Source organism: Oryza glaberrima, chromosome 10 (genome assembly GCF_000147395.1).
Source record: "Oryza glaberrima chromosome 10, OglaRS2, whole genome shotgun sequence".
Classification (NCBI taxonomy): Eukaryota; Viridiplantae; Streptophyta; class Magnoliopsida; order Poales; family Poaceae; genus Oryza; species Oryza glaberrima.
Window position 1 is genome coordinate 17,659,247 of NC_068335.1, and position 13,822 is coordinate 17,673,068.

Below are 13,822 nucleotides of genomic sequence, written 5' to 3' on the forward strand. Positions count from 1 at the left end.
TCAAAGGCTGCTGCGTGGGTGGGAATCTGGATAAGGAAAAAAGATACTGACAGGTGGGGCCGACTAGTTGTGGGGTTTAGGTGTCAGTGAGTGTGGGTGGGGAAGGGTTTGGTATGGGGGGTCGTGGCGGGTTCCGATCTGCAGAGGAGTGTAGGAGAGGTGATGTGCTGTGCAGTTCTTTCTGCAGAGTTGCTTAACTTCATTCTTGGTATTAATATTATCTGAATCTCTTTCTTTTTTTAGAAAATACTAGTGTGTACTCAATCTGAATCTCAGGTTCTCAACCCATTGGGAAAAAAACTTAATACTGGAAGCTTGTCAAAACTAAAAACTGATGGAATATAAAGTCTGAAATGCTTCTTAAAACACGGTGGTGCTGAGACCAATTCTTCCCTTGGTTTTACCAATCAAATAAACCGATCGGAATAACTTAACTTTTATATACAGATCTGGACATAGCGACATAGGTTATATTTAAATCCGTGTATTAAAGTTAATTTGTTTTAGGACAATAGCACTTGTGAGATACTCCATCCGTCCAAAAAAAACCAATCTAGCATTGGAGGTGTCATTTTCTAGGACAATGAATTTTTCGTTGTGCTAGGAAATGTCACCTCCAATAGATTGGTTTTTTCGAACGGAATAAGTATGTCTCAATTGATTGAGCAAGATTATGGTTACTCCCTCTGTTTCATAAACAAATGACTACGAATTTGAATAGATATGATATACGCTAGTACCACGGATCTAGATAGAATTCGCAAAAATTAGGTTAAGGATAGATAATCTATGCTGAAATTCATGTCGAAGGCCTCTACAGCATATTATTCATATTTCATAGAGTTCAAGCATGCAATGACCTAATTCCAGCCTTCCAGTGACCTTTTGTTGCTCTAAAAAAAACAGATTATGCGTTTTTGTGGTATAGAACGAATGACCTCTGTTCTTTTCATTTAAAATTGTCCCTCTACCAATCACATGATGACACAACTGTATCATCGCATCTTATTGCCGGGTCGAAAGGGGATGAAAACAACGTGCACAGAGGTTGCCTAGCTAATGCTGTCTCCACTATCAGAAATGCATAAAACATAGCATTGTATTTGAGCGGAAAAAAGGGAGAGAAATTTTGAGTGGTTGTAAGACAGTCCACCTATTGTTTGTAGCCTATCAAAAGGACAAAAATGGGCCATAAGACAATACAACGCTCCTTTCCAATCATTTATTATGGGGAATAAGTTCACCTTGGGTCCCTCTATTTGTCGACTAGTCCGATTTTCATCCCCTGGTCACAAAACCGGGTATGATGGGTCTCTCAACTTAACGAAACCGTTTAAATGAGATCCCTCGGTGGTATTGTATCCGGTTTTAACTGAGGTGGCGCCTACGTGGCTCCTTTTGACCAGATCTTCGTCCAACGTGTCGTTGACGTGGCGTGCTTATGTGGCAATTAGATCTTAAAAAAATAATAAAACACGTGGGACCCACATATCAGTTTCACACAAGTAATAAAAAATGGTGGGCCCATGTGGACCCATACGTCATCCTCACTACTCTCTCCTCTCTATCCCTCTCTCTCTATCCTCTCTCTCTCCATCTTCTCTCTATCCAACCGACGGAGCGGGGTGGGCGGCGGCCAGAGTGGGCGACGGCAGGGCGGAGCGGCGGCAGAGCAGAGGGGCAGAGGCAGAGAGGGGCGGAGACGAGGGGTGAAGCGGCGCGTCGTGGGCGGAGCAGCCGGCCGGCGAGGGAGAAGTCGCAGCGCGGCGGTGGTTGGAGGGGCGCGGGGCACCGACCGTTGGGAGCAGAGGAGCCGCCCGTGGCTTGTGGCCGTCTGCGGGTGCGTGCCGGCGTCCACCTTGATGTTGGTGTTGCCGTTGGCGACGAGGCCATCGACCAGGGTCTTAAGGTCGGCGTCGCCGGCGATGAAGCAGAGCGGGAAAAAGGCGCCGCGCTCCACTTCGACCTCCATGAGCTTAGAGAAGACGCCAACCATGGCCGCCGTGTTGTATGTGCAGGCCTCTGTTTGTAGGTACGCGTCGCGGTGGTCGGTGAACACGTCGTTGTTGTTGGGCTCGCCGACGACGGCGCCGTCGAGGTCGTGCGACTTCTCCCCCGCCGCGCTGTGGAATGAAAGCATACTGATTGGCAACTACTGGACTACCTGGTGAATTAGCTCTTCAAATCTACAAGCAAAATTACGGAAAATTACAGACATGTGAATCAATGACAAATTGTTCATTATACTTTTGCAAATTGCAATGTTTTCACTTGTCATTTGTCAAATACTCAACAAATGTTATATTTTTATGATGCCAAAGCCTTTCCTAACCCTTCCCCTTTCTATCCAATTGTGCTAAATCGGGCCAGTTGCTTTGCCGCCTTGCCCTTGCTGACTTGTTGGTGTTGCTGCCTGCTCGGCTTAGAGCTGGGCTGCTGCGCGCAGGCGCACAGCGTGCAGGCCAGGTGGCACCTCAGCACTAGGAGCGGGCAAGCACCGCCACGCCGGCCTACAGTCTGCAGAGGCTCGCCGCCTAGCCTGGACGCCGCACCCGCACCATTCACGGCTTCACTCAATTCAACGCGATTGGGGTTTTGGAATGGGGAATTTTCGACCAACGGCCGGCGTTGTGGACCGCGCCGCCGGGGGCGGGGAGTAGCGGCGGTGGTGGGCACGAGGGCAGCTTCAAGATCCTGCTCATCAGGGACTCCGGCGTCGGCAAGAGACGCCCTCCCCGCTCCGGCGGCTGGAGAGAGAGAGGATAGGGAGAAGGGGGGATAGAGAGAAGAGGTAGTGAGCATGACGTGTGGGTCCACATGGGCCTACATTTTTTTATTATTTGTGTGTGAAACTGACATATGGGTCCCACACGTTTTTATTATTTTTTTCAGATCTAATTGCCACATAAGCGCCACGTCAACGACACGTTGGACAAAGACCTAGTCAAAAGGAGCCACGTAGGCGCCACCTCAGCCAAAACCAGACTAAATACCGCCGAGGGATCTTATTTAAACGGTTTCGTAAGTTGGGGGATTGATCGTATCCGGTTTTGCGACGAGGGGATGAAAATCGGACTGTGCGACAAATAGAGGGACCCAAAGTGAACTTATTCCTTTATTATGGGGCTCTGCATCGTGTGTGGCCCAGCCCGCTTACTACGTCCTATTTTGGATGCGGTTCTGATCAAGTCTTCTTCCCTACTTTGCTGCATGAAGCTTGCAGGTAGGCGTCAGCTCGGCTTGCAATAGCTCGTAACAAGCTAGGTTTGGTTTGGCTCCGCTTGGTCAAGAAAACGAGCTAAAATCTGAACTCGGCTCGGCTCATTTTCTGGCTCAAGCCAGATCGAGCTAACTTGCAAGCCTTCCCGTTGAAGCACCTCTTCATATATAATTTGTAATAATTAAGAAAAGAACAAATCATCGACATGTAAATTTAAAATAACTTTATATATTCAATTTATCATAATCTAGATGATAAATTGTATATTGGCAAATAATAACCCCACTAAAAAATAAAATTATCCATATAAGTACAAGATGGCCTAGGCTGGCTCACGAGCCAAAAAAGCGGCTCACGAGACAGCTCGGGCTCGACTCATTTTAGAAACGAGTTGAAAAGGAGGCTTGGGCTTGGCTCGTTTGGCATTCGAGCTGAGCCAAGCTAAGCCCGAGCTGAGCTCACGAGTCCGAGGTTTTTTTCCACCTCTACTCGCAGGTGCAATATTGGTAATTATGCTACGTAAACTTGTAAAGTGCACATTTAAGTAGGTATAAATTTAGTGGATCATAGTAGGTATAAATTTCTTTTGACCGTATATGACTGCTGACATAGAGCTCTACATGGTACACATTTTGCATTCAGCCCCTCTGCAGTGCACCATAGTAAAATGTGCATTTACCTCCTTCCCACTATGATGCAGCCACAAATCCCCCAAATATGTTGGGCTGCGGAGGGGGCCGACAAGTGTGACGAGCCAACGACGCATATGATTGTGGCGATTATTAGCACATAAGAAAGCACCACCACAGTAACATCTCTCACATCGATGACACCGCAAGTTGCATATCTTTTCTCAATTTCGACACTGTCGTCCACTATTTACCTTGCTACTATATGTACGGACAAACATGTCGGAGTGGTGGCACGTGGATGCAGGTGGCGTGCATCGGTGAATCAAGTTGTACATGTGGGCTTCCCCCTTTATGGGGGTATGGGGGGCACTGGTTTAGGCTAGTGGGGCATGACCACTGTTGAGGTTGCTAGATATGCTACGTGGAGACGGTGGTGGTGTCCGGTGGGGCGCATGGACTTGCCGCCAACAGGGGTCGCACATTTGTGGCAAGACGTGCTTGGTTTCAACTGCATGGTTTCTTGGGTGGCAGAGACATGGTAGTTTCCGATGCGAGCGGCGGCTCAAATGATGCCAAGCAGGCCCCCTATGGCTCGCTTAAGCCTCTCCCTTCTCCTAGGAGTTCCTCCTCCTCTAATGGTTGGTTTGTTGCTAACTTTGGTCTCAGGGTGCTCCAAGGGAAGGGGGGAAGTAGTGGTTTTTAGCCGGAATGTTGTCGCTTGGTGACAGACGGGCGGCCTTTGGCACTAACAACACATTGAAAGAAATTGTGGCAGCTATGGGAAGGTGGAGGTATGGTTTGTAGTCCTGTGGTGCGACTAATGTCAATGGGGCGAAGACAGAGCTACTGCACTGAGAGCGGTGAGTTGGGAAACGATAACACATAAGCTCGTGATCATACCTCAAGGTGAAGGTATGGTGTGGTGATTTTTGTTTGTGCGGCGGTCTTCTATGTTGTGGGGAAGTTGGAGCAAGTTGCTTTATGTGTTGTGGTAGAGTTGGAGCTGCCCTGCCAGGTGTGGTAAGCTAGGCAACTATAATCGATAATTATTTCGTGTTTGGCAATGCAGAGATGGTCATGTTTGGTGGCTAGAGGGAGCCTTTGAGGAAAGCCTTGCCTGATCTTTGGCTAGTGCTAGCGATGTCGATGTTTGTGCCACCGTTGTACTAGTAGTTCTCTCTTTTTCCTTCTGGTGAAAATCAAATGTCTTAGATGTTGCATCCTCCTTGGAGACTTCGCTTAGAAGGTACTACCTCACGATTGAATTGTTGTACGTTGTGTTTGACAATCGCCATAGAAAGTTAGAGCTGTTTATCTTGTGGTAAGCTTCGCTACGGTAACTTGTATTGGGTCAACAGTTGTGTCGTCGCAATTATCTTTTTTTTTTCCTCTCTGTGTGAGCGTTATCGATTTTCGTTAACTTAACCATACCGAGCTTGATTTCCCTCATAAACTAGGTAACTCTTTTTTTCTTAATATGAGGCCATGTTCGTTTATGGGGTTTGGGCAGTTACTCGCAGCTTAAAATCAAGCATTAACCATTACTCACTTTGTCCTCAAATATAACAACTTATAGCCTTTACAATTTGCCCCAAAATATAACAACTTTTCCACCAACATTCTCTTCTCAACCAATCACAACCCTCCACCATTCAATTTTCTCACATACCTCTACTTCTCATCCAATCACAACACTCCCCCATTTAATCCTACCAATTTTCTTAATAATCGTGTCTAACTCTAAAAATACTTATATTCTGAGACATAGTACTAACTTAAAAACAGATCTATCTGAATTTTCAAAATAACATTTTATGTAAAGAGTTTTAGCAAAAGTATACCATTTAACAGTTTTAAAAAATATATCCGCAATAATTTAGTAGCTGGCACTGTCTAAAGCATGAACTGCCTGATGTCATTTTGATGTTTGCCTTAGAAAGAAAAAAGAGCGAAGGGATGAACTCTAGTTGACTCAAACAATTCTATAGCACATCAAAAGTACGCATGCGCGGAAAAGCTCCACACGGTTTTGGCACGGCCGGTTTGACATGGTGACACCCCCTTTCCATGTCAAATAGCTAATGGCAGGAACTCTCGTAAACAGATAGTTAAAATTCTGGGAGAAAGCTTCAAAGCCGTCAAATTCCTGTTAATATTCTGGGAGAAAGCTTCAAAGCCGTCAAATTCCTGTATAAATTATCATCCGATTTTAAGATAACGTAGTTACATGACAAAAAAAAAGTTAGAACTTAGCTATTTTTAGAAAAAGTTAGAACTCGAGCTCCTCCAAACACTACCATAGTCTGATAATGCAAATCATGTAATTATAGAGTGTGTTTGGTTAAGCTGTGGCTTTAAAAAAAGTAGTTATGAGCTGTGGCTTTTTTAAAAGCAGCTGTGGAATATGGGCTGTGGCTTTTGAAAAAGCTCATTTGGTTTAACAGCTGTGGCTTTTGAAATAACTAGTCCCGCTTACAAGCGGGCCCTACATGTCATGCACATTGAAAAAAAAGAGAAGAGGGAGAGATGGAGATGGCCATCGACACGCCATCACCGTCGCCGTCGGCGGGGAGATAGACGCGCACGACGGAGTCAGTGCGGCTGGAGTGGCGGCGGCCTCCACGGCCGACGGGCGAAGGGGCGGTGGCACCGGGAGGAGGACGCAGCGGTGACGCCGCCACCGTCGACCACCTCACCTCCCTCGTCTCCCGCCTCCATGGCCAACGGGCGAAGGGGCGGCGGTGCCGGGAGAGGGGGGCATCGGCCGGCGACGGCGGTGGCGGATTGGAGGGGGAAACACAACAGTGGCAGCAGGCCGACGTGCGGCCTCGGCGAGATCCTCTCCCTACACGCGGCCTCGGCGGGATCCTCTCCCCGTGGGCGGCGTCGGCGGGGGAGGAGGGGGCATCGGCCGGTGACGGCGGGGGCGGATTGGAGGGGGAAACACGGCGGTGGTAGCAGGCTGGCGAGATCCTCTCCCCGTGGGCGGCGGCGGTGAGGGAGGAGCTTGCCGCCTTGTTGGGAGGTCGCCGCCTCGCTAGAGAGGCCACAACCGCGTGTGTTCGAGGAGCTACCGAATGGAGCTGAAAGCAGGGGATGGAGGTGATTTCAATTTGTACTAGAGAAAAACAGCTTTAGGATAGAAGCAACTATGGCTTTTGAGCAGGTTTAAAAGCCCAACCAAACATAACCCTAGTTAGCTCTCTACCTTCAAACTTGAGTGACACCGGTGTGGATCAACTTGAAGAAACATACACGATTGAAAAAAAAAACTCGTGTATTCCTACGAGACAAAGTCAGGGCCTCCCTCCTTGCCACACGATCGATCTACGACCAAGATACCTTACTCCCTCCATTTTTAAAAAGAAAACTTTCAAGGATAAATCTGGACAAACATATATTTGAATTTATCTTTTAAAAATTATTTTTTTTACAGGAGGGAGAACTCATCCCCATCCTAAGGAGGTAACTCCGGCTCGGGCATCCGATGTTTGGGGAAAAATCGGACGCTGACGTCAGCATGACGTTAGCGCCCAATTTACGTGCAAAAATTATTTTAAACTGATTTTTCTCTTAAATTACTTATCCAAATCATGATTCGATTGCACCATTAAATTCGTTATAATTAAATCTTCAAAACAAAACCACACATGCATAAATTCCGACGAAATTCTTTTTAGCTTATTATTGAATTAGTTTTAAATGTTGAGCGATGTTCCACCAGGTATATCGGAATTGTTTCACTAAATAGATCGAAAATGTTTCACTCGTTTAAATCAGCTGTTGTTTCATCTTATATAAAAATAATGTTTCAGCAAATAGTGAAAGAATGTTTCAGTTCACTGCAACATTTGATATATACATAGTGAAACATTATAAGTACACTAGGTGAAATATTTTTTGGTGGAACAAAAAATGAAACGAATTCCCTTAATAGGGTATTTCCAAAATATGTGGGTTTTCTGTTGCAATGGAATATTTCAGTTCACTGCAACATTAGATCTATACATAATGAACATTGTGAGTACATTAGGTGAAATACTTTTTATGAAACAAAAAATAAACCAAATTCCCTTAATAGGGGTTTCCAAAATATGTGGGTGATTTGTTGCAACGGCGCGTTTCATAATATCAAAATCCACTGCAACATTTGATCCGTACATAGTGAAACATTGCAAATACACTAGCTGAAACATCATAAAACTAATGGTTGAAACATCAAAAACGATCATATGCAATATTTTTAAAAATATCAATAGAAAAGCTAAAATATTTTTTTAACGAAATATAATCATGTGTGGTTTTTTTGTAAAGATTTAATTGCAACAAATATAACGGTGTGATCGGATCATAGATTGAATAATTAGTTTAAGAGAAAAATCATTTTAAAAGGAGCGGCAGGAGGCTTGCGCGACACGAGGCGTCCGATTTTTACTATGGCGTTGGACGCCCGGCGCGCAACATTCTCGCCATCCTAATCAACCCGTACACAGACGGCGGCATTGCAGTTGCCTCCGCGGGCCGGCTGTAGCAATGCACGGAACTTATCGCGTTGTATCCGTCGGACTTCGGTGACGGAGCAATCGAAGCCTTATCCTGTTGCATTGCTCACACTATCAACGCCGATCGATTCGACGAGAACGTGCAAGACCGATCGGAAATGATGCATTAATTCTTTTTATATACTCCCTCTGTTTCTAAATATTGACGTCATTAATTTTTTAAATATGTTTGACCGTTCGTCTTATTAAAAAAAATTAAATTTAAGTAATTATTAATTTTTTTAGTATCATTTGATTCATTGTGTAAATATACTTATATGTATACATATAGTTTTACATATTTCATAAAAGTTTTTACATATTTTATAAAAGTTTTTGAATAAAACGAACGGTTAAATATGCGCTAAAAAGTTAACGGTGTTAAATATTTAGAAACGGGGGAGTATATAGAGAAAAACGAGGGGATTGTAAGTTGTGTACTCCTCCGGTTTCATTTTAATTGACGTTTTGGACAATGACATGGTCTACGAAATATATCTTTGACCTTATTTTTCTATTATAATATATACAATAAATAAATGCATGCTTATTTTTATTATAGTGCTTTGGAAGACATATCTATATATGTTGTTATAGTTTCTTTAAATTAAATATTTTTAAAATTATTGATGGTCAAAGTTATAAAAGTTTGATCTTAAATTTGTCCAAAACGTTAATTATTATAGAGCGGGGGAGTATGGTGCCAACGGATCGAACTAGTTTTGCATTTATGTAGAAATTGCGGGGGTATTTCGAGATCGTGGAATGAACGGAACCGAATTAATGAATGACCCCGTGATGAGCTGAAAGTCAGATAAGACAGACACGCCACGTACGTGAAAGTTCAGCCGAATTTTGTTGAGACTACATCGCAAATGAGGATGCATTTGTCTTGTCCAGAATTGCATTAGTCGTCGGGCGCGTTTTCTTAGGGCTTAGTTTTGGCTGATTAGCTACTCACGAAGTAAGAAATATAATTAGTATATAATTAATTAAATATTAATCATTAAAACTTGAAAGAATAAATTTATTTGGTTTTGTAAAACATTGTCTATATAAAAAGGTTTTACGTAAAGCAGTTTAAAAGTCGTGTCAACGGATGGATGAGAATTAGCTAAGCTCAATTAGCTCTTTAGACCAGGCCTAAAAGTCCTCAAAAGATCAAAGCATGTTCTGCTCCGTCTAACAAAGAAATTAGCTCGAATTTCACGTCGTATATTCCCGGTTGATGTGTTGCTTCGTCGAACTGCATACGTATACCACTCTGGCGATTTTAATTAAATCATGAGCCGAATTCAAATAATATAGTACTTCTTCAACGTACACAGTTTCGCATCAAAAGAAATACTATATATCTATAATCTTTGATATCATCCTGAAGAATTTTTCATGTACACAGATCGAACCTAGCCGTGCCTGCCATTATATATGTACCGTTCTGCAAACCTGTCGTAAACATTCGTAAGTACTCATTTTAATCCATTCATTCATCCCAGTATCCCTGTAGTATTTAACCAGGCCTAGCTGCTTACACAAAGCACTTCAAATTTCCCGCGCAAACACGATCAATTTAAGTAAGCTATCACAATAATTCTGACGTGTTTTTATTGTGCTTAATTAGCCAAAGAGGAGGCCAAGCTAGCTACCTAGATCTTCCATACAATGGGGTTCGCGTACCGGATCGCGAGCGCGTCGGAGTACCTGGCGATCACCGGGTACGGCATCGCCGACGTGAAGCTGGCGAAGAAGGCGTGGGTGGCGCCGGGGCAGCGGTGCACCCGCTTCGACATCTCCCCGGTGAACTACACCTTCGAGGTGCAGGCCATGAGCGCCGAGAAGCTCCCCTTCATCCTCCCGGCCGTCTTCACCATCGGCCCCCGCGCCGACGACGACGACTGCCTCCTCCGCTACGCCAAGCTCATCTCCCCGCACGACAAGCTCTCCCACCACGTCAACGAGCTCGTCAAGGGCGTCATCGAGGGGGAGACCCGCGTGCTGGCCGCCTCCATGACCATGGAGGAGATCTTCCAGGGCACCAAGTCCTTCAAGCAGGCCGTCTTCGAGAACGTCCAGCTGGAGCTCAACCAGTTCGGCCTCATCATCTACAACGCCAACGTCAAGCAGCTCGTCGACGTCGCCGGCCACGAGTACTTCTCCTACCTCGGCCAGAAGACGCAGCAGGAGGCGGTGAACCAGGCCAAGGTGGACGTCGCGGAGGCGCGGATGAAGGGGGAGGTCGGCGCCAAGGAGAGGGACGGGATGACGCGGCAGAACGCCGCCAAGGTGGACGCCGAGACCAAGGTGTACACGGTGAAGCGGCAGGGCGAGGGCGCGAAGGAGGAGGCGAGGGTGAAGGCGGAGGTGAAGGTGTTCGAGAACGAGAGGGAGGCGGAGGTGGCGGAAGCGAACGCTGACCTGGCGATGAAGAAGGCCGGGTGGCAACGGCAGGCGATGGTGGCCGAGGTGGAGGCCGCCAAGGCGGTCGCCATTCGTGAAGCCGAGCTGCAGGTGGAGGTGGAACGGACTAACGCCTCTAGGCAGACTGAGAAGCTCAAGGCCGAGCATCTCAGCAAGGCTGTCGTCGACTATGAGATGAAGGTCCACCAATCTAACCATATACTCCTACTATCTTTATTTTTTAATATACGATATCGTTGACTTTTTATAAATATTTAACTATTCGTTTTATTAAAGTTTTGTAAATGTATAAAAAAATAAGTCACTTTTAAAGAACATTTAACAATAAATTAAATTATAATAAAATAAATAATAATTACATAATTTTTAATACGATGAATAATCAAATGTATATCAAAAAGTTAACGTCATATATTAAAAATAGAATAGAGTGAGTACAATCAAAACTTTAAAACTACATTGACTATGAATGCATGTTTTAGTTTATTAAAAAAACTTTCACGATCCAATATTGCTTGATGACCTACAAATAGTCAAATGTCGTATAATTTTGATCGGTGAAAGAGGGAGGTAAACTTTTTTTTCTCTCGAGGGGATGTTGAAATAAAATTTAAAAAAATTATCTGGATTTTTCTCCTCGAGAGAAATAGAATATATGAATTTTTTTATTAATGTTCATATTTTTGGTTAATATGAAAAAAAAGAGGGGATATCCTTTTAAGGGACAAATAAACTTTCTCGCTGAAAGAGTACATAAATCTCGATTACTTTGATGTGTACATTTACGCTATGCCACGTGATTAAAAAGGGATTTGCTAACCGTTATTCAACAAAAAATTGGGGAACAAATCTTACTAATTTTGGACCATCTGATGGGCATAACTTAGAGATTTATACAACAAACTCCTCCTTGAGCTCCGGCAACTCGTTGCAATGGGGCGATGACCTCACCTAGTTAGGATTTAGAGCAGGGAAAGAGGGAAGAGGGGCAATTCCATGGCTTATAGGGAGAACAGGGCACCATCGGCCTAGCGGATGCATGGTATGAGCGATTAGGAGGAGGAGGTTGGCGACAACAAGGCCACCTATGGGGCTATGTATTGCAAGTAGCGGGGGCATCAACGGGTGAACTGTTAGGAGGCGGCAGTTGAAAGCAGCTAGACCACCGTCGGCAACAGGGCAGTGGTGGCATCACGTATTTCTTGACGATGTTGACAACGAAAAAGGCGATGGGAGGGAGGGCGGGCGGGCAGCGTGGGAGGTGAATTCGCTTGTAAGGGTGGATGGGTTAGAGGAGCTGCGGTAGCGAGGGGTGGATCCAGCATGGGGGCGGCGAGGTCTCGAGCCCCACTACTGGCATGAAGACTATAAGGGCCCCTACGAAGACCCCACTAAAGTTTTTTACTATATGTAGATAGGAGTGGAGACTGTAACTCTATCTAGTTTGCTTAGATCCTATTGCTATTTTTTTCTGAATCCGCCACTGGCGGTAGCTTATGTGTAAAGAGGTAGATGGATCCCAAGTGCCAACCACTGAAACTAATTTGGGTGGCTCAAAAATTCAAGCGATAGAGCTTCAAAATTTGTCAAAGGTTATATAGGTAGTAAAAAGAATTATTGTACATGCATAACAAATCTGATTGGAAAGTGTGTTTTTTGCAGGGTTCAAATTTTCGGACCGCAATTTTCAAAGTTTCGGGTCTATCGGACCCCAATACAAAATTAATTATTCCACCCAAGTTTTCTTTATTGTTTTCATATTATTTTTGTGAATTTGGAAAATTTTGTCAAAAATTCAAATTATTTCAAACCGAAACTACTGCAATTTCCAAAATTTGGGAAAATTCGGTCTTATGGGTACCCCGATAGAAATAGTCAAAACAAAATTTTGAACAGTGGTTTTGCGCATGGCTTATGCGTGCATGTAGGTGCAAGAAGCGAACTGGGAGCTGTACAACCGGCAGAAGGCGGCAGAGGCTCTGCTGTACGAGCAGGAGAAGCAGGCGGAGGCGCGGCGCGCATCGGCGGACGCGGCCTTCTTCGCGCGGCGGCGCGAGGCCGAGGCGGAGCTCTACGCCAAGCAGAAGGAGGCCGAGGGCCTGGTGGCCATGGGCGACGCCCAGAGCGCCTACCTCTCCGCCATGCTCGGCGCGCTCGGCGGCAGCTACGCCGCGCTCCGCGACTACCTCATGGTCAGCTCCGGCGTGTACCAGGAGATGGCGCGCATCAACGCCGACGCCATCAAGGGGCTGGAGCCCAAGATTAGCGTGTGGAGCAATGGCGGCGGCGCTGGCGGCGAAGTCGGGGAAGGCGGTGGCGCGATGAAGGAGGTGGCCGGGGTGTACAAGATGCTGCCGCCGCTGCTGACGACGGTGCACGAGCAGACCGGCATGCTGCCGCCGGCGTGGATGGGCACTCTGACTGGCGGCGCCCCGTCGTCGACCAGTTGACCTTGACGCGTTTTCGATATTTCCCGCACTATGCATCTATGTGTATATTGCTGTGTAACTGTATATATATACTTCCTCCGTCTCATAAAAGCTTAATCTAGTACTAGACGTGACATATCCTAGTAGTATGAATTTGGACATACATTTGTTCAGATTCGTAGTATTGTGATGTGTCATATTTAATCTTAGATTTGTTTTTTTTCGGAAGGAGTATGTTGTGTGTGCCATATGTCCTCTTCAGTATGTGTTGGATATGTATGCTTGTATCTCATCAGAAGAACAAATGTATGTAATGATTGTGTGAAGATTTACATGAGTACTAGAAACTCAGCGCACCAATTGGTGCGCGAACTAATTTATGGCCCATCACCATCACGAGCTTCTCTATATCTCAATATTTTTTTTCATATTTATTCAGAATTGACTGCGTTCGTTTGTTCGGGTTGAGAACCAATATTCTTCACATGAAAAACAGAGCGATCTATTAGTACATGATTAATTAAGTATTAGCAAAAAAAACTTTCAAAAATAGATCAATATGATTTTTAAGTAACCTTCATA

General features: G+C 45.1%; 1 protein-coding gene across 1 annotated transcript; it reads left to right on the top strand.

Moving 5' to 3' along the window:
- Nucleotides 1–10,021: 10,021 nt before the first annotated feature.
- LOC127753060 (flotillin-like protein 1) lies at nucleotides 10,022–13,585 on the top strand. Its single transcript, XM_052278518.1, has 2 exons — nucleotides 10,022–10,991; nucleotides 12,740–13,585. The coding sequence occupies exons 1-2, from the start codon at nucleotides 10,056–10,058 to the stop codon at nucleotides 13,259–13,261; spliced, it is 1,458 nt and encodes a 485-aa protein (XP_052134478.1). The 5' UTR covers nucleotides 10,022–10,055; the 3' UTR covers nucleotides 13,262–13,585.
- Nucleotides 13,586–13,822: the final 237 nt, after the last annotated feature.